This window comes from Sus scrofa, chromosome 9 (genome assembly GCF_054392235.1).
Source record: "Sus scrofa isolate SSC_HxYL_T2T_F1_AM1 chromosome 9, Sscrofa_HxYL_maternal_Yorkshire_Landrace_v2.0, whole genome shotgun sequence".
Classification (NCBI taxonomy): domain Eukaryota; kingdom Metazoa; phylum Chordata; class Mammalia; order Artiodactyla; family Suidae; genus Sus; species Sus scrofa.
In genome coordinates, this window is record NC_139391.1 from 75,954,267 (window position 1) to 75,976,214 (window position 21,948).

At 39.8% G+C, this 21,948-nt stretch overlaps 2 protein-coding genes across 22 annotated transcripts in view; one reads left to right on the forward strand and one right to left on the reverse strand.

Moving 5' to 3' along the window:
- Nucleotides 1–21,948, forward strand: part of CDK14 (cyclin dependent kinase 14) — a 631,911-nt gene that overhangs the window by 605,880 nt on the left and 4,083 nt on the right. The gene's annotated exons all lie outside the window — the stretch shown is intronic.
- Nucleotides 1–21,948, reverse strand: part of LOC146399988 (uncharacterized) — a 460,667-nt gene that overhangs the window by 24,851 nt on the left and 413,868 nt on the right. For 5 of the 13 annotated variants that reach the window (XR_014815764.1, XR_014815763.1, XR_014815767.1 and 2 more), the window contains one exon: nt 4,918–5,034. The exons of 1 other annotated variant lie outside the window; for it this stretch is intronic. Coding sequence is in view for 1 of the 12 variants with exons in the window: in XM_084977003.1 (XP_084833129.1) it covers nt 4,976–5,034; nt 14,131–14,189 (118 nt within the window). In the remaining 11 variants the exon portion in view is untranslated. Of the gene's footprint in view, nt 1–3,273; nt 5,035–14,130; nt 14,190–21,948 lie in introns of those variants that run through there. 7 more of the 13 variants (XR_014815759.1, XR_014815761.1, XR_014815760.1 and 4 more) reach the window with 4 other exon arrangements.

Genomic DNA, 21,948 nt, shown 5'->3' on the forward strand with positions numbered 1-21,948 from the left:
CGGTGCTGTGCAGATTCCCTTGAACACCCAAACCAGTGAACAGATTGGTGGCAGTAGCAAGGAAGAGGAACAATTAGGTGTGGTTTCTATGGCAACCTTGGGCTGATGGGAGTAAGACTGAGGAATCATGATTCATCCCTGGCTCCACATTTTCCTTGTCCCTTTGTAATTGGTTCCTAAGGATTTGCAGCCCTTGGCATCTAGGTGCTACCAAGCCAGGTTACAGAGACACACCTGGTAACCAAGGCTAGCCAGGGAGGCACAAGTTATTCATGTGCCTGAGATGAACAGGGTACCAGTGTAGATAAGGTTTAACCAGAGAGATGAACGTGAGCAAGAATCATCAGAATGCCAAACTTCCAGGCCAGGTCCTGGAATGCCACAGCTCTGAAATGACAGCACCAAAGTAAGACCGTAGAAGCCTGTTCAGTCTGTAAAGTATAGACGTAAAAGACCATGAGTTGGTTTTCTGATGATAAGAAGAAACATTGTTATTGATAAGAGAGACAGAAGTCAGTCCAGAGAGTAGGAGTGGGTTGTACCGGGTTCCAGCACATATTTCTGAGCTTCAGCTTCTTCAACCATAAGATGACGTAAAAATGCCTGCCTTGAAGGTTGCTGTGGGGACCAGAGGCACAAGAAACCCTCCCAGTTGCTCCAATGAGTTGTCTGTGACCCTTCCTGAGAGGGAAACTGTGGGTGGCCACATTAAGAACAATTGCAAAATCTTGGCTGATGTTGTTTTGACTTAATAAGGAAAATAAGAGTTAGTGTCATTAGCAAAGCTATGAGAAGCCCTCATAATGATTTTTACTTTTGTAACAACATGATAATAAAAATAGCACAAAAGAAATAAAGCAATTATCAATGGCATTTAATATAACTGGTAGGAATGGGTACTATGGAATTAATTTCCATTTATCTTTAATCCTACATTAATGTCGCTACATCACTGATGCTGATAATGACTTTAGTAGAGAGTAAAGAGGGGGAGGGGGAGGGATGGTATGGGGGTGAGGGGAAGAGTCTTGGAGTCAACTCTTCATACTCTGTAGATCATCTCTTTAGATCCCTGTATGGAGATCCACAGTGCCTATTTAGGCTTTTCCTGTTGGCAGTTCACTTCACCAGATAGAATGGACTAGGTTCTGCATCCCTTGAAGGAAACATGATGCACAGATTAGGTGAGATTTTTGTTTTGTTTTTGTTTGCTTGATTGTATTTTTATCATTTGGGGAGGGTGTAGGAAATCATATAAGCCTTTACCCCCTAACAACAGGAGTGTCCCTAGTCTGTGCCTCTTGGTTCAAAAGGCATTACCTTCAGTTACTTAACATTCAAGGAATGTTACTTCCTCTGCAGTATGCTCTAAAATTTGTGCCTAGATGCTGGAAATGCTGCTTGATGCTTCAGCATTCTGACCGACCAGTCTTGAGGTTCTTGACCTGCAGTCCGTGGGTCTATGCATGGTATGCAGGTCTGTAAGCCAACTGAAATTGTAGGGGAAAACCTGCGTGTAGTTAGATATGCAGATAGAGTTTTCTGGAGAGCCTTCCTTGTTGATCATCTGGTTCTCCAGTTTGGCAGTGACTCAGGTTAAGAATGATTACAGTCTGAGTGCTCTGTGCCTGTGCTCTTGCTGGCAGTTGTATTTGTCAGTGTTTTGCCCACGTAGGAGCTGGTTGCAGTAGAAAAAAGAGTGACAATGTTAAAGAAAACATTTTTAGTAAGAAAAATCACATCCTCACATTCTGATTTAAAACCGATCTAGTACATAGTAATGCAACATTTCCTATGCAATACCACTAAAAACTCATCAAATAATGTCCTCAAAATGTGTGCATTTTGGAGTTCCCATGATGGGAACCATCATGCCTCAGCAGAAACAAACCCAACTAGTATCCATGAGGATGTGGGTTCGATCCCTGGCCTCGCTTAGTGGGTTGGGGATCTGGCATTGCCATGAGCCATGGTGTAAGTCACAGACGAGGCTCAGATCCTGTGTTGCTCTGGCTCTGATGTGGGCCGGCAGCTGTAGCTCTGACTGTGATGTGGGCTGGCAGCTGTAGCTCCGATTCGACCCTTAGCCTGGGAAACTCCATATGCCATGGGTGCGGTCCTAAAAACAAACAACAACAACAACAACAAAAAGTGTGCATTTTACCATAAATAAAATTAATCTAAAAACATGAATATATATTGGGCTATAATTAATAATATGCATATTTTGGGGGTGAAGTGTACTGGTATCTGCAGCTTACTTTGAAATGCATCAAAATAGGATGGATTAGTGGATGGATAGAGCACAGGCAGAGGAATAGATAGGTTATAAAGCAAGCACGTCAAAATGGTAATTGTAGTATCTTGTAGTAGGGATGAGGATGCTCACTTATAATTCTCTTGTTTTTCTGTATATTTGAAAAATTTAGTAAAATGTTGGGAAAATATATGATCCTAATATTTAGAGTACAGACAGCTGTACTGTACAGATGCAGAAGACAGAATAAGGGCTGAAAGAAGTGAACGGAAGTTGATTTTATAACTTTGATATTTATTGATTCAATTTAGAGGTAATTCTTTAGTACCTAGAAGCAAATCTACACGTTTGAATTTCAAGTGCAAAGGATTTATGGTCAAGAGGAATTACTGTGCTGTATCTGTGTGCTTAGCAGGACAACCTTCTGAACAGTGACCATGGCTGCATATTCTCCCCAGATTTGGTAGTGTTTGCAGTTTTATTTGGAGCTTGTTCTAACACAAAGCTCTTCTTGCCATTAATTGTTTTCTAGTCTCTCTAAATATTTCCTTGTTTGTTTTCACACCATGAGTCTTAGTAGATTCCCTTTACCTATATGCTTCAGGTATGTCTTACCTGAATCACCTTTCCTTTGTATGTCGACAGTCTTAACTTACTGCATCCCAGAGAGCGAAGGAAAAAGTTGATGTGTTCTTTAGCTTAAAATAAAGGTACATCAGTCCCTAAAAATCAACCTGTTAGAATTTTTCTTAATAAGGAAGTACTGAGAGAGATAAGATTTAACTTCATCATGTTAATCCAGGCATGAGTAGTTTTATATCCTGCTTTGACCAGCTTGTGCTTAATAATTGATCATGAGAACCATGTAAACTCTAGCAGTAAAACTTGGGAGGTTAGTAATTAAAAAACAAAAGAGTTTTTCCACTTTAGCATCTTAAGCCCTGGCTCATTGTCGGTGACAGCTCATGCAAAGCCACTGAGTCTAAGAGTTGCAAAAGGAGCCAAACCAAAACAGCTTTATTGGAGCTGATTGGGCTATTTTATTTTCAAATTTACATACTTCATACAATATACATTATATTTGATTTATTTGATTATTATGTTTCGTGGTGATTCCCCCCGCCCCATGACAATGAAGCTACTAAGTCACTAGAGCACTAGAATGTTTTTTTTTTTTTTCTTTCTTTCAAATGACCCCAGTGTTCAAAGTCAGATCTTTTGAAAAGAACTTAACAGAGCATCATGAGACGTGATAGGTGCTTAGGGTGCAGTTTTAATGCCAACAGACTGGAAAACAAACAGCATAACCCAGACAAGACATGGCTTTGTTCTTCAGCATCTGTGTGAAGAGAAAAGCAGACCTTTCTGGGATGTGCTCCCACTCACAGGTGTGGAAGAGAGGATGTCACGTTCCTGATTTACCACCTTGTGGGTGGGATTCTGGTTTGGAGCAAGGCGACGGGCTATTGCATTGTCTGTCACAGTAAGAGCTTGATTCCCTTAACTCTGTTGGTGCTTTTGTTTCAGTCAGCCACAAGTGGACATTAAAAAAGCGTGAAGCATCCCTTAATCCCCTGAGCCTGGTGTGTGCTGGCCCCGTCACTGCATTCACCAACTCTGTTGCCAATGGAAGTGAGAGATTGACCCCAGGCCTGCCGCTAAACCACTGAGCTGGTGGCACTTTATTGTTTTATACCAGGAGGAGACCGATTGTGTTGATGTGAACGTCTTATTCATCAGCCATTACAGGCTTCACCTTTTTAATGAGCTGAAGCTCCAAGTTCTTGACATGCGACTACAGTGAATCAACACAAGAGTGTCCTGATGATGTTTTCTGATTTACTGCAGTTGCTCTTTAAAAGATTTCAGTGTTTTAGAACCCTAAACGCTGCCGTTTGAAAGTTTATCTAAGGTTGTGTGTTAATCAAAAACAGTAAATCATGTTTGAGTTATGGACGGCAGAGTAGTGAGAGTTGGTGCATGTTTTTTCCTTTGCCGTTTAAATGCAGACACAAATATAAAGACTCAGGCGAACAGATGATTTATCAAATACCTAAGGTGTCTTTCTGGTGCATGAAAAATGTCTAAATTATCCCCACAGGCTACATTTTGAAAATTGCAGTCCTTGGGAAGAAGTTTAGTTTCTGTGTCATCACAAGTCCAGGATACTGGATATTCCTTATGGGCAGAATAAGACCTTTCCACGTTAAGTGCTATAGAACCCGGTGCTTTGTGAGCAGTCCAAGTCATTTGAAGAACCCGCTGCCTTATGTGATTTGGTGACATCCTGAAAAAGGGTAAAAAACTATTTACCCACAGATTTCACAGAAGCAGCTGAGGCCTCATTTGAATGGAAAGCACACAACTGCCCATGGTTTGGGGACGGTCCTGGGGACTTCCTTAATCAAATGCCCCTAAGACCTCCTCACTGCGTACAGAAAAGCCCCAGATCCTAAGCAGGGCACCTCCACTCTACCACCCTCGCCTCCCCTGCCAGCTTCCCCTGCCTCTGTTTCCTGATACCCCAGATAGGTACCTGCCCCTTTAGCCACTCACTGCTTCCCAGAGCCCTGGGCTACTCCAGAATGCCTTCACTCCTTTCCACACACTAAACTTTTATATATCTTTCAAAGCCCAGTTCTTCCTCGCCGAATTGGTACCTCTAGGATAGCTCTTCCATTGTCCATTTTGACTTAGAGGTGATTGTCTTCTTGGCCATCATCCCCTTCCAGACCTTTGAGGCTCCCAAGGACAGCAGTGGTGTGCTGCCGGCTCTCCTGAAAGACAGCAGAAAAACCCTAATTGCTTGATGGTCTGTACCTCATGGTGTAAATATGCCTTCTTCTATTGCCACTTTCAAAGGTGGCTGTGTTTAATTATAGCTTTCAAAATTCCTGAACATTTTTTTTTATGGCCAAACCAGCAGCATATGGAAGTTCCCGGGCCAGGGATTGAATCTGAGTCTCAGGTGCAGCAACTCCTGATCCTTTAACCCACTGCACTGGCTGGGGGATCGAACCTGCGCCTCTACAGCAAGCCAAGCTGCTGCAGTCAGTTTCTTAATCTACTGAGCGATGGCAGAAAATCCCAAAATTCCTGAACATTTTAACCTTGGGCTCTCATAAGCCAGTTTAAGCTAGCTCTAGAACACCACTGGGACCTTACTTGATTAATAATTTTCTCCTCTTCCACCCCAAATGTTGTGATTTACTTAAAAATAGATGCTAAGGGAGTTCCCCTTGTGGCTTAGCAGAATGAATCTGACGAGTAAAAATGAGGATGCAGGTTCGATCCCTGGCCTCGCTCAGTGGGTTAAGGATCCAGCATTGCCATGAGCTGTGGTGTAGGTCACAGACATGTCTCGGATCTCAAGTTTCTGTGAGTGTGGCGAAGGCCAGTGGCTATAGCTCCCTTTTGACCCCTAGCCTGGGGACTTCCATATGCTGCAGGTGGAGCCCTAAACAGAAAAAAATAAAATGCTTAGGAAGTGTTTCCTGAATTGAAATAGACCAGTTGATGGTTTGGCTCTGCCACTGCTCATTGAATCGCAGGTTGGGGGCCCATTTGCCACAGAGATTCAGGGGATATTTGTACTTCTTGTCACTTGAGAGTGGTGGCCTTAACCATCTCCTCCATGCCACATGGCACAAGGCAGATCTGTTGGTAGTACAACTGAGAAATGTGGTGAGGAGCAAGATGATGGTCTTGAATTCATCAGCCTCATTAGAACAGCATGTGATACACCATGGCTTCAATAATACACTTCCCGAGGAAAGCCTAAAAGAGACTCAGGAAGACAGTTCATTGAGGGGTTGGGAGGAGAGAAGGCTGTTTATTTTTGCTTTTATTTCTGTTGCCTTGGGAGACTAACCTGAGAAAACATTTGTAAGATTGATTGTCAGAGAATGTTTTGCCTTTGTACTCTTCTAGGAGTTTGATGATGTCTTGTCTTATGTTTAAGTCTTTAAGCCATTTTGAGTTTATTTTTGTGCATGGTGTGAGGGTGTGTTCCAGTTTCATTGATTTACATGTGGCTATCCAGTTTTCCCAGCACCACTTGCTGAAAAGACTGTTTTTTTCCCATTTTATATTCTTGCCTCCTTTGTCACAGATTAATTGACTGTAGGTGTCTGGGTTTATTTCTGGGTTCTCTACTCTGTTCCCTTGGTCTATATGTCTGTTTTGATACCAGTACCACACTGTCTTGATGACTGTAGCTTTGTAACATTGCCTGAAGTCTGGGAGAGTTACGCCTCCTGCTTGGTTTTTGTTCTTCAGGATGGCTTTGGCAATTCTGGGTCTTTTGTTGGTTTACCTGTTTTAAGGCTGAAAGTCCTGTATACTGGAAACTCCCTCAGTCCTGACAAACTGGGACAGCTGGCCACCATAGTTCCTATAAAGACTGTGTTCTTACAGTGAATGGTGTGGGTACTTACACTTGGAGCATACTGCCTGTGGCTGATATGCCAGAAGACTTAGAACCAGTGCCTAGAAGAAGTAGAACTTTTTTAAAAAGCCCAGTTGATGTAAAATCAGTTCTCTTAAGGTTATGGTCCTATTTTTTCAGGCACGCTCTTTAAGTGAAAATATCCTTTGGATAAGATAAAATGCTACATGTGCACGAAATGCCGCTATTTGTTTCTCATAATGATACACATGTTCCATAATCACCCCATATTCTCAGAACTCATCCCAGGTATTAGAGAACTGTAACCATTTGCTGTGATGCGCTAACTGGTATCAAAATACTTTAAAATAACCTATTATTATGATTTTGTGAGGAACGCCCATCAGATGACTTTACATGGAGATAGAGTCTTAATCGCCATGACTCATCACTCAGTGTTTTGTTGTCATTGACACTGTTCATATTGTGAAGCTGCTACACAGGAACGTGTTGGAGGGGAGCTTAGCTGGGTGTCCAGTGTCCGAATCCCTTAGCATGGCCTCCATGGACCTTGCTCACTGTCAGCTGACATTTCCTGGAGGAAACGATGTGCTGTGGTTGTGTCCACAATGTGTCACTTTGTGACAGTATCAAATTGTGCCCCATAATAGGTGTTTTTGCTCGAACATGATATATGTATGCCTCTCTGTGTTTTGCAGCCTACCACAGTAAAAACTGAACAGCTTATGGGAAGAAAGAATAAGTGGCAGACCACTCAAAATGTATTCAGCATATGTCTGGATAGGAGCAAATGAGTATGTTTGGGCTGCTATAACAGAATACCGTAGATGGGGTGACTTAGAAACAACAGAAATGTGTTTATCATGGTTCTCAAAGCTTGAAAGTCCAAGATCAAAGCACCAGCAGATTTGGTCTTTTCTGAGGACCCTCTTTCTATCCTTGCTATGCTTTCAGCATGATGGAGTGGGCAAGAGAGCTCTCTGAGGTCTATTTATAAGGGCCTAATCCCATTCATGTAGGCTCCACCCTCATGAACTAATCTTTTCCCAAAGGTTCTGCCTCAAAATACCATCACATCAGGGATTAGGTTCCAACATGTTGGGGGGAGGGGGGAAAGAAAATTCAGTCTTTAGCGCACAACACTCACAAAAGCAATATAAATAAATAAATAAATAAATAAAACTGGAGTTCCCCTCGTGGCTCAGCAGTTAACGAACCCGACTGGCATCCAAGAGGACGTGGGTTCGATCCCTGGCCTTGCTCAGTGGGTTTAATGATCTGGCATTGCCATGAGCTGTGGTGTAGGTCACAGATGCAGCTCAGATCCCGCATGGCTGTGGCTCTGGTGTAGACTGGTGGCTACAACTCCAACTGGACCCCTAACCTGGGAACTTACATATGCCATGGGTGTGGCCCTAAAAAGACCCCCCCCCAAAAAAAAAACCCACCAACTACTAAAAATAGTGTCACAGTTTACAGGTGAAAGTTTACATGATGGAACGGTTAGGGATACTGAATTTTGGTTGAAAGGGCAAAATGGGCAAAGAATTGCACAATAAAAAATTTCAAGACAGAGCATGTGGCCAACCCAAGCCAAGATGAAGCCTGGGGGTAAATGGGCAGCACGTAGAGTACTGTAGACCCCTTCAGCTTGCATGCAACTGTGTTTATGTCTCTTGCACGTGGCTACTGTGACTCGGTGGTTCAAAACTGTAACGTTGGAGAGAACTCTGTCATGTGAACCACCATGACTTCTGGTTTATGCTGACACTGTTCTCTACTTACCAATCATATGTGATCTAGTTTTCACTGCAGAAATGCATTTCAGCTTTGTAAATTTCTGCTGAATAAGGTGGATAACAAGACAGATTCAAACTGTAGGTGATCATATATAGTGAATTCTAAAACCTTAGCATGAAAACTTCTTGTGCTTCAACACTTTGAACAGTGATAACTTTTAATTTGAAAGAAAAAATCCACCCCAAATGAAGTCACATCTCCGCTCAGATCTTTTAATTAAAGTCAGACATGAACCCTCGTGTTTCTCTGACTACTAAATACATAGAAGTGGTTTTATGAGATTTGTGTGTGTGTGTTTTAAGTTGTAAAAAATGCACACACTGCTGGGTTACATGACTTTGGTTTATTTAAATATAGTGTAGTAGGGCTGTAATATATAAGGAGGGTTAAAGGGTCAGAATTCTATTTAATTAACTTATACCCACTTGGGAAGCAGTCAATTATAAAGGTATGCTGAGCAAATAAAGCTTCACATATGAAATTCTTGAAGAAAAATAAGCCACTTTGGTGAAGACTTTTCTATTCTTAATTGTCATGAAAACTATTTCAATGAGCTGTTTCAAACTTTATATATATGTGTGCATGTATGTGTCTGTATGATTATACACAACCATGCATATTATGCATGATTGTATATAAATGGTTATATAAAACTGAATATATATATGTATATATATATATGATTTTTTTAAAGATTAAAACATGTCTTGGTGACTCTTAGAAGACCTGGATCAGTACTTTCCTCTCACTTTTTTTTGTCCTTCATTGAAATAGGACATACTCTCAGAAATGCTATTCTTTCATCCACATGTGTCTAAAATATGAACAGTGTTTTACATTTACATAAATCTGATTTAATAAACAGTCACACCATTAAAATAGAGGATTCTTTTCAATCATGGCTAATTACACATCATATAATGCCTGGTCTTTAATGAGGATTTCAATAAATGTTTGTTCATAATGATGATTATTAAAATGATATGTTAAGTCGGTTGCCTTGTAGGAGAAATACTTTGTTTTGAAAGGTTAGGCTTAAAGCTTTGCCTAAAAATTTTTAATTAAAATCGCCACTTTGGCAAGAAGCTTAAAATGTGCAGTCGCTGCAATTAGTGCATTGTGCATCCATATGGATGTTACCAAACAGCTTTCAACTTAAAGGATTTGGGCTATTTTGAATGATGGGCCTTCTGTTAAGCTTAAAACAAAGCCTGACTATCTCTGCATTCACTTTAATTAATATTCTCTTGCTGGTCTCAAAGATGCGTTCTCTTGTGGGGGGAAGAAGCATGGTTATCATAAATCTGAAATAAGTTACAGAAATAGGTTTGACTAATTTCCTACTTCCTCCTGTTTCATCCCATTTCTCCCAACCCCCCAAGGAGCTTCAATGCAGTGTCAGAATAACTTGAAAACACTGATTTCAGATGTTCTCAAAGAAAATCTATATCTCTCGCCAAATCATATCATAATTAAACTCATGCCAAAAAAATGAAGAAATTAAGCTGTTCTCAGAGTTTTTGGAAATCAGTATGAAATTGAAAAGTTATCATTTTGAGTCCAGCATTTCTATAAAATCTACAGTATAAAAATGGAGTATATATGTTGCATATTTACAAATGACTATATGCGTCATATATATGTATTTGTACATATATGTGGTAATTTTACTTCAGAGAGGTGTGTAGTTGCCTAGGTACTTGGGGTTTAGCAAGGTTGTTTGTGAACTTGATTTTCTACAGTAGTAAATTCTGCTTGAAGATTAGTTAGGTACAAAAGATCAATTTGGTTGTTTTACTTTAGTATTTTAAGCAAAATCAAACTTAAAATGGCACAGCCTGGAAGTTTTGTTTTGTTTCTCCTGGATACTTTACACGTGAAGTCTTAATATGGTTCGCAGGGAAGAGAAGTTTCTAGACTTTGTTTTTCGCTAAAACAGAATAAATTCTATAGGTGGTTGTATGTGTTAAAGACCCCGACTTTTTCACTATTTTCAAACATCTCCCCTACAAGCACTTTCCATCTACCTTCAGAAAGAGGATCACTGCAGTGACCACTGGAACCCTCTGACCATTTGGTTGCCCAATTTAGGCCAACTATGAATACTAATTTCAAAAGTAAACAGAAAAAAAAAAATCGATCCCCTCAAATCTTCATCAGGTTCTTAAGAATAAGATAGATGTGAAAATTACAAAACAGAATCATGATTGACCAGAACACATGGGTAAATAATTCATCCAATATGTCAGTGGAAAGGCATGAAATCAAGTCCACGCTAGAAAACTCCAGAGCATGTCCTTTTTTGTTGTTTCTTTCACTCCATCATTATGGAGACTCATTCCTCATATCCCCTAGATTTGGCATGAAGATACTTTAATTTTTGTTATCATTTGGGTTTTAAATTTTTATTTCCTTTTTTTTTTTTTTTTGAAGCATGTGATTATATGCCTATCCTTAAATATCTTTAAATAACTCCTTATAGGCCAGTCTTTTGGATTCTGCATTTGGAAAGAAGGTTGAAATTAGTTTTATTCTAGGTTAAAAAGAGATAAACACTAAAGGTGGTCAAATAATATACATTATTTTTCTTGAAGAAAAGTTAATTTTATAATTCTATACTGTCCTTGCTACTGTGAGGTAGCTTTCTTTCCACTGAATTTCTTCCCTATTAGGCATCTTTACAAAGAAGTCCAGCAAATAGAAATGAGCAGATTACCCTCTGCTTCACATACATCCTGGTGAATATCCTGTTCACAAGTTAGGCGATGAAAAGAAAATCTACAGTTGTTTTAATTTGGAATCAAAATAATCACTTCTCTCCAGTGACACATAGAGAGAGAAAAATGGGCTTCAGTCTTCCTATAGAAAAAAGAATACTTGGTGGAGGGTTAAAAAAGAAGAGAAAAAAAAAGGTAAAACAAACACAAAAACATCAAATGGGTAAACAGGCCAGCAAAAGAGAGACCATCAGATCACATGGCAGCACCGTGAGCTGAGGTTCCAGGTTGTGTTGTCCCACCAGCTTATAAACTGTGTGTGTGTGCGTGTGTGTGCATGTGTGTGTGTGTGTGTGTGTGTGTGTGTGTACACACAAAGATTTAACGGGGAACACAGAGGGAATTAGAAAGAGCCTGGCCCGTTTTTAATTTGGGTCTGTTTGCTTGCATTTAGCACTTAAGGGCTTCTACATTCAGTTTGCTCAAAAGAGTGATGAAGCACTCCTTGCTTATGCCTCAAATCAGAAATGCATGAAGTGCAGCTGCAGAGATAATACATTTTCCCCAAAGGCTTTGGCTGAGCAAATTAGGTGTCAATGGGGTGCCTGCGCAGGCAGTACTCTCTCTAATTAGTCTCTTGAGCCTAGTTGGTGGCGGGTATGAGATGATCTAATCAATTGGTCTGTGTCTGATGGTTCGTGTAAAAATCCTACCAGGCAGACTCTCTCCCACAGGTCACCCACCTGCACAGCGGGGCTGCTCATTTTCATTTTTCATCTCCTCCATCACATGATGCTGACAGTTGGTTTTAAGAAAATTGAATCCAAAAAATATCTAGTTCATAGGGCACATGGGTCAGAACAAAGTTGCATTATGGGTATCAGCGATCCAATTAATTAATATTTATAGCTGAGAAGCTCTATGTAGATATTTCTGAATAAGGATTTTATCAATAAAGTCCAATTTCTTGTTTAAAACATTCATTTCTAGAGAAAGAACCTTGTAAAAACAAAGCAAGATAAAAATGGCATCCCTTCATCTTATGGTTTATAGACCATAGTTGAGCTTATAATTTATATTCAGTTTCATTTGTATTGTGTGTGCAGGGTATTTTAATAATCAATTAAATTTAAGGGAAGGGTTTTGCTATTATACTTTTCTTCCCTATGAATATCATATGCCCTCTCTCCTTCCACCTGTATTCCCACCCATCAAGTGCATGATTTTGCCTTTAAAGGATTTTTCTAGCAGTAAACTGACCTACCTTATATGCAGTCTTTGAAAACTGAAACAAATGCTGATGCTGCCCAAGGAGGAAGAAAGGCCATCTCATGCTGCCAGTGAACAATGTCAGGCAGGGTAGTTGGCACAATTTGAAGCTAAGCCAAATTCTCACAGGAATGGGAAAGAGTCTAGCTCTCATTGGCAACCCCCTCCTTTTCATATTGTCAGCTCCTTCTGTTAAATGTCTGAGCCTAAACCCTAAGCAATAGACTTCTCATAATCAATCACTGTGTTCACCATTTATTATACAGTTACCATTTGTACATATTATCCTTTATTATCCAAGTCTGCTTATGCCCTGGTTCAGGTCCATATGACTCTTTTCAAGATATACCCAAAGAAGTAGGGCAAAAACAAGGACAGACATCATCAATGGCTAAAATAAAGCCTTCAATCAAGCCAGTAGGAAAGTAGCATGCTAGGACCATGGTGGCAACATAGTTTATTGTGACATGAAATCTGATATATTGAAAATCAAATCATTTCTTTCAAATAGAATGCTGAGGGGTTTTTAAAATGCTTGGCTTCAGGAAGGTGTTGATCCTGCCCACTTTTGTCTACCTAAAGTGTACTTGTGGATGGCCTGCTCTGCCCCCAGCAGTGGGCTTTTCAGCAAGAGCCCAGCATAGCATATGCCCTCAATCACTGTGCCATGAGGGAAGTTTACACCTGAGAACATATTCCATTCCCTCAGCCTCAGGTTCTACACCTCACCTTCCTACTCATTCAGCAACTGTTTACTGAGCACCTGAGCTAGGTCTGGGCCACACTCTAGGGACACAGTCCCTTACGCAGCCAAGCTTAGTCAAGAACATGATGGTGCCATCTGCCCCCCTACACACTCCCTCATGGGAAATGTCCCTCCACCTCACGAGGGACTATGTGAGTCTCTAGTTCAGAAGGTCAGCTCGGGCACCAGGTATGCGTCCTGCTGATTGAAGTGGTGGCACAGAGGAGAGCCAGGCACTGACTAGCTCACTGGGGGTGGCTGTAGGAACTCCATGCCTGGGCAAGATGTCAGGACAAACCCTGACTCCTGTTTGGCCAGAGTGGGCAGGCTTCCTGGAAAAGCTGCAATCTCTTATAAGAAAATATTAAGGGCAAATACCATAACGTTAGATTTGGCAACTGATATTTATTTATTTATCTATTTATTTTTGCCACATCCATGGTATATGGAAACTTCCCAGCCAGGGATCCAACCTGAGAGGCAACTGTGACCTGCGCAGCAGCTGAGCAATGCAGGATCCTTAGCCCACTTAACCAGGCCAGGGATTGAACCTCCATCTCCACAGCAACCTGAGCCACAACAGTCAGATTTTTAATCCACTGCACCCCAGCAGGAACTCCTGGCAATGGGCCTTTAGATTGACACAAAAAACCACAAGCCACAAAAGAAAAAAAAAATGGATAAATTGGATTTCATCAAATATAAAATGTTTGTGCATCAAAGGACACTATCAATACAGAAAAGACAGCCCATAGAATGGGAGTAAATATTTGCAAATCAAAGGATTAACATCTGAAGTATATTCAAATAGCTCCTACAACTCAACAACAAACAATGCAATTTAAAAATGAGCAAAGGACTTGGATAGATACTTCTCCGAAGAAAGTACGCAAATGGCCAACAAGCGCTGGAAAAGGTGCTCAGCGTCACTCACCATTAGGGGAATGCAAGTCCAAATCACAATAAGATACCAGGTCACACCCCTTAGGATGTCTATAATCAAGGAAAAAAAATGGAGAATAACACATGTTGGTTAGGGTGAGGAAAAATTAGAACTCTTGTATATTTGCTGATGGGAATTGAACATAAAATGGTGCAGCCACTGTAGAAAATGGTTTGCTAAATCCTCAAAGAGTTAAACAGAATCACCATATGACTGAGCAGTTCCACTCACTCCTAAGTGTTACTCGAAAGAATTAAAAACAGGTTTTCAAACAAATATTTGTATGTGAATGTTCATAGCAGCACTATTCACAATAGCCAAAAAGTGAAAACAACCCAAATACACATCAATTCATGAATGGATAACCAAAATGTAATGGACAGCTGTAGACAAGACAGGAGTGGGAAGGGCTGGCCAGGGAAGGCCCCTCTACCCCTGTGCCTGGTGAGCTGGCCAGAGAGCACAATCTGGGTGCTAAGCCCTAATGCTGCCCTGCTCTGGATTTCATTCCGTGACAGGGGGCTTGGCAAGCAGAATTCTGGCAGCTGTCACAACTCCAGTGCAAGAGATGGGATTAAGATGGCAGAATAGAAGGACTAAAGCTCACCTTCTCTCCTAAAAACAACAGAATTACAACCAAATGCTGAACAACCTTCAACCAAATGGGCTGGAAACTTTCAAAAAGATATCCACAAAGAGGAGGCCACATCAAGAGAGTAGGAGGGGCGAGTATGTGATGTAAGCAACCCCATACCTGCTGGGTGGGAAGCCCACAGACTGGAAAGTAACTGTATCACAGAGAATCACATACAGGTGAGAGTTCTGAGCCCCATGTCAAATCCCTATGCCTGGGGATCTGGCACTGGGAGAAAAAGCACCCAGAGCATCTGGCTTTGAAGGCCAGTGGGGCTTATGCACAGGAGCTCCACAGGACTGGGGGAAATGGAGAACCCATTCTTAAAAGGCACACACAGACTTTCATGTGTACTGGGTCCCAGGGCAAAGTGAAGTCTCCCTAGGAATCTGGGTCGAACCTGACTACAGTTCTTGTAGGATCTCCTGGGAAAACAGAGGGCGACTGTGGCTTGTTGTGGGGGAAGGACATTGGAAGCAAAGGTCACCAGAATATTCATCAGTGTGTGTTCCTCTAGAGGTGGCCATTTGGGGAAAATCTGGCCCCACTCATCAGTGCCGAGAAGACCCAGGTGAAACAATAATCCAGGTGGGATCACAACCACACTCATCAGTAAACAGGCTGCCTAAAGACCTCCCAGGCACACAGACAGCTCTAATCTCACCCAGAGACAAAGCCCCACCTACCAGTGGGCAGGCACTAGTCCCTCCCATCAAGAAGCCTACAGAAAGCCCCTGTACCAACTTCAGCCACAAGGGGGCAGACATCAGAAGTAAGAGAGGCTACAACTCTTATTGTCTGCAAAAAGGAGATCACACCAAAAACCTATAAAAATGAAAAGGCAGAGAACTATAACTCAGATAAGGCAACAAGAAAAGACCCCAGAAAAACCGCTAAGTGATCAGGAGATTCTCAGCATCCAAGAAAAAGACTTTAGACTGATGATGCTGAAGATGATGCAAGGCATTGGAAATAAACCAGAAGCAAAGATTGATAATTTAGAGAAAACATTGAGTAAAGAAATACAAGATTTAAATCTTAAGCAAGCATAAATGCAAAATATAATAACTGAAATAAAAAATTAATTAGACGCACCCAACAGCAGAATACAGGAGACAGAAGAACGAATAAGTTCGGTGGAGGACAGACTAGTGGAAATCACTGATGTGGAACAGAAAAGAGAAAAAAGACTGAAAAGAAATGAAGACAGTCTAAGAGAACTCTAGGACAATGTTAAACACACCAATATCTTATTATATGGGTGCCAGAAGGAGAAGAGAGAAAGGGACAGAAAAAAAAATTCAAAAAGATAATAGCACAAAACTTCCCTAACATGGGAAAGGAACTACTCACTCAAATCCAGGAAGCACAATGAGTACCATATAAAATAAACCAAGACACATATTAATCAAACTGAGAAAAATTAAAGACAAAGAGAAAATCTTGAAAGCAGCTCGGGAAAAGAAACAAGTAACACACAAGGGAACCCCGATAAGGTTATTGGCAGATTTTTCAGCAGAAACTCTGCAGGCCAGAAGGGAGTGGCATGATATACTTAACGTGATGAAAGGAAAAAACCTCCAACCAAGATTACTTTCATTTTGATTTGAAGGAGAAATAAAAAGCTTTACAGATAAGCAAAAGCTAAGAGAATTCAGCAACATTAAACCAGCTTTACAACAAATACTAAAGAAATTTCTCTAGGCAGAAAGGAAAAGGCTACAACCAGAAACAAAAATAGCACAAATGACAAGGCTCACCAGTAAAGGCATATATACAGTAAAGGAAGGAAATCATCAATGCACAAATATGCTACCAAAATCAGAAATTGTGAGAAGAGGAGGGTACAAATGCAGGACACTGGAGATGCACCTGCAATTAAGACATCAACAACTTAAAACAATCTTGTTATATATATAACTCCTATATCAAAACTTCAAGGTAACCCCAAACCAAAAATCTATGGTTGATACACAAATAAGAAAAACCAACTCAAATATAACACCAAAGATAGTCATCAAACCAGAAGAGGAGAGAAGAAGGGAAGAAAAAAGAGCAACAAAAACAAATCCAGGCGTTCTTGTCATGGCACAGCAGAAACAAATCCAACTAGGAACCATGAGGTTGCAGGTTCCATCCCTGGCCTCACTAAGTGGATTAAAGATCTGGTATTATTGTGAGCTGTGGTGTAGGTTGCAGATGCAGCTTAGATCTGGCATTGCTGTGGCTGTGGCAAAGGCTGGCAGCTGTAGGTCCAATTAGACCCCTAGCCTGGGAAGCTCCATATGCTGCAGCTGTGGCCCTAAAAAAAAAAAAAAAACCCAAATCCAAATCAGTTCATAAAATAGCAATAAGAACATACATATCAATAATTACCTTAAATGTAAATGAACTAAATGCCCCAACCAGAAGACATAGACTGGCTGAGTGGATACAAAAACAAGACCCATATATATGCTGTCTTCAAGAGACCCACTTCACTTCTAGGGACATATGCAAATTGAAAGTGAGAGGGTGGAAAAAATATTCCATGCAAATGGGAATCAAAAGAAAGCTGGAATAGCAATACTCATATCAGACAAAATAGACCTCTAAATAAAGAATATTATAAGAGACAAGGAAGGACATGACATAATGATCAAAGGATCAATCCAAGAAGAAGATATAATAATTGTAAATATGTATGCACCCAACATAGGATCACCTCAATATATAAGGCAACTGCTAACAACCTTAAAAAGAGAAATTGACAATAACACTATAATAATGAGGGTCTTTAACACCCCACTTATAGCAATGGACAGATCATCCAGACAGAAAATCAGTAAGGAAACACAGGCCCTGAATGAAGCATTAGACCAGATGGACTTAATAGGTATTTATAGGACATTCCATTCAAAAGCAGACAGACTACACATCTTCTCAAGTGCACTCAGAACACTGTCTAGGATTGATCACATTCTGGGCCACAAATCAAGTCTCAGTAACTTTAAGAAAATTGAAATCATATCAAGCATCTTTTCTGACCACAATGCCATACAACTGGAAATGAACAAGAAAAAAGCAGCAAAAAATGCAAACACATGAAACTAAACAACATGCTACTAAATAATCAGTGGATCACTGAAGAAATCAAAGAGGAAATTAAAAAATACCTAGAAGCAAATGAAAACACTGATACAACACTCAAAAACCTGCAAGATGCAGCAAAAAAAGCCATTCTAAGAGGCAAGTTTATGGCAATACAAGCCTACCTCAGGAAACAAGAAAAAGCTCAAATAAATAACCTAAGTTTACATTTAAAGCAATTAGAGAACAGACAAGACCTAATGTTAGCAGAAGGAAAGAAATTATAAAGATCAGAACAGAAATCAATGAAATAGAAACAAAGAAAACCAGAGAAAAGATCAATGAAACTAAAAGCTGGTTCTTTGAAAAGATCAACAAAATTGATAAACCCTTAGACTTATGAAGAAAAAGAAGAGAGAGGACTCAAATCAATAAAATTAGAAATGAAAAAGGAGAAGTTATAACAGACATCACAGAAAAATACAAAGGATTATAAGAGACTACTACATGCAACTCTATGCCAATAAGATGGAAAACCTAGAAGAAATGGACAAATTCTTAGAAAAGTACAATCTTCCAAGACTAAACCAAGACGAAATAGAAAAGATGAATGGACAATCACAAGTACTGAAATTGAAACTGTGATTTAAAAACTTCCAGCAGACAAAAGTCCAGGACCAGATGATTTCATGGGCGAATTCTATCAAACATTTAGAGAAGAGCTAACACCCATCTTTCTGAAACTATTCCAAAAAACTGCAGAGGAAGGAGCACTCAAACTCATTCTATGAGGCCACTGTCACCCTGATAGCAAAACTAGACAAAGATACCACAAAAAAAGAAAATTTCAGGCCAATTTCACTGTGAACATAGATGCAAAAATCCTCAATAGAATACTAGCAAACCAAAATCAACAGTATGTTTAAAGGATTGTACATCATGATCAAGTGGGATTTATCCCAGGGATGCAAGGATTCGTCAATATCCACAAATCAATCAGTGTGATACACCACATTAACAAAATGAAGAATAAAAACCACATGATCCTCTCAATAGATGCAGAAAAAGCCTTTGACAAAATCCAACACCCATTTCTGATAAAAATCCTTCAGAAAGTGGGCATAGAGAGAACCTACCTCAACATAATAAAGGCCATATATGACAAACCCACAGCTAACATCATTCTCAATGGTGAAAAGCTGAAAGAATTCCCACTGAGATCAGGAACAAGACAAGGATGTCTGCTCTTGCCATTGCTATTCAACATAGTTTTGGAAGTCCTAGCCATGGCAGTCAGAGAAGTAAAAAAAAAAAAAAAAAAGAATCCATATTAGAAAGGAAGAAGTAAAAGTATCACTATTTGCAGATGGCATGATACTATACCTAGAAAATCCTAAAGATGCTACCAGAAAACTGTTACAGCTCATCAATGACTTTGGCAAAGTCACAGGATACAAAATTAATACACAGAAATTGACTGCATTTCCATATACTAACAACAAAAGATCAGAAAGAGAAGTTAGGGAAACAATCCCATTTACCATCACATCAAAAAGAATAAAATACTTAGGAATAAACCTTCCTAAAGAGACAAAAGACCTGTACTCTGAAAACTATAAGACATTGATAAAAGAAATCAAAGAGGGCACAAACAGATGGAAAGACATACCATGCTCTTGGATTGGAAGAGTCGATATTATCAAAATGACTATACTACCCAAGGCAATCTACAGATTCAATGCAATCCCTATCAAATTACCAAGGACATTTTTCACAGAACTCAAACAAAATATTTTAAAGTTTGTTTGGAAGCACAAAAGACCCAGAATAGCCAAAGGCATCCTGAAAAAGAAAAACAGAGCTAGAGGAATCAGGCTCCCTGACTTTATAGTACAAAGCTACAGTCATCAAAACCTTTGTGCCTTATGGTACTGGCACAAAGACAGAAATATAGATTAGTGGAACAGATAGCCCAGAATTAAACCCATGTACCTATAGTCAACTAATCTATGACAAAGGAGGCAAGAATATACAATAGAGAAAAGACAGCCCCTTCAATAAGTGGTGCGAGGAAAACTGGACAGCCACATGGAAAAGAATGAAATTCGAACACTCCCTAACACCATACACAAAAATAAACTCAAAATGGATTAAAGACCTAGATAGAAGACCAGACACAATAAAACTCTTAGAGGAAAACATAGGCCAAACACTCTCTGACATAAACGACAGCAACATCTTCTCAGATCCACCTCTTAGCGTAATGACAGTAAACTCAAAAATAAACAAATGGGACTTAATTAAACTTAAAAGTTTCTGCACAGCAAAGGAAACCCTAAACAAAATGAATAGACAACCCACAGAATGGGAGAAACTATTTGCAAATGAAGCAACTGACAAGGGATTAATCTCCAAAATTTATAAACACCTTCTGCAGCTCAATACCAAAAAAAAAACAAACAGCCCCATCAAAAAATGGGCAAAAGATCTAAACAGACAATTCTCCAAAGAAGACATACACATGGACAAAAAACACATGAAAAGATGTTCAACATCACTCATTATTAGAGAAATGCAGATCAAAACCACTCTGAGGTACCACCATACACCCGCCAGAATGGCCATCATATAAAAGACTACAAACAGTAAGTACTGCAGAGGGTGTGGAGAAAAGGGAACTCTATTATACTGTTGCTGGGAATGTAAATTGCTACAACCACTGTGGAAAACAGTATGGAGATGCCTCAGAAAATTAAAAATAGAATTACCATTTGATCCAGCAATCCTACTTCTGGGCATCTATCCAGAGAAAACCATGACTCAAAAAGATATAGGTACTCTATTGTTCATTGCAGCACTATATACAATATTCCAAGACACAGAAACAACCTAACTGTCCATTGACAGAGGAGTGGATCAAGAAGATGTGGTACACATACACAATGGAATATTACTTGGCCATTGAAAGGAATGAATTAACAGCATTTGCTGCAACATGAACAGACCTAGAAATTATCATACTAAGTGAAGTTAGATGGTGAGATACCAACATCAAATGCTATCACTTACATGTGGAATATAAAATAAGGACACAATGATCTTCTTTGCAGAACAGATACCGATGCACAGGCTGTGAAAAACTTATGTTTTCCTAAGGAGACAGGGCGATGGGCTGGGGTTTGGGATGGAAATGTTGTAAAATTGGGTTGTGATGATTGTTGTACAACTATAAATGTAATAAAATTCATGGAGTAATTTTTTTAATGTAGTATATTCATACAATGGAATGTTATTCAGACATAAGAAAGAACTCCTGGTATAAGGTAAACTTGGATAAACTTTAAAAATGTTAAGTGAAAGCAGGCAGACATAACATATTGTGTGATTCCATTTATATAAAATACCCAGAAAAAGTAAATAAATATAGACAGACAGCAGATTTGTTTTTGCCAAGGCCTGGGACAAGGGAAGAATGGGAGTGAAGGATATAAGATGTCTAAGTATAAAGGACATAAAATATCTTTTGTGGATGACAGAAATGTTTTAGAATTAAAGGTGATGATATCACAAAGCCATGAATGTATTAAAGACCAATTTTATGCTTGAAAATGGTTAATTTTATCTTATATGAATTTCACCTCAATTAAAAAAAAAAAAAAAAAAAGAGGGGAAGGTTAACCTTCCAAAAATCGTCATAGTCAGTGGTGGAAATGAGTAGATAGAGGAGAGGATGCCCTTTTAAGGGTCCTTAACTGTAAGATTGGAACTTTTTGCTCCCTTGATCAAAGCAGTGTCATTCAGAGGTGACATCCTTGGTACTGCAGCCTGTAAGAGTAGCCGTAGGGCAACTGCACTGTGAGGTCTCAACAAAAGGCCAAGGTTCCCTCTCTGCCCAGGAAGATGACCAGGAAGCAGGCCTGACCAGGCCTCTGTGACCTTGCACTTCTAAACTGAGATAATGAGTAGGTTCTGGGATTCAGTGAAGCTGGCAGATCCCATCTCTGGGCTCTGTGATTTGACCCTGGGATTGTTTCTTTTCACCCTTCCTGGCAAGACATTCTTTCCCCATCCTAGAAACTCAATGAAAATGCTTAAGGGCCAAAAAG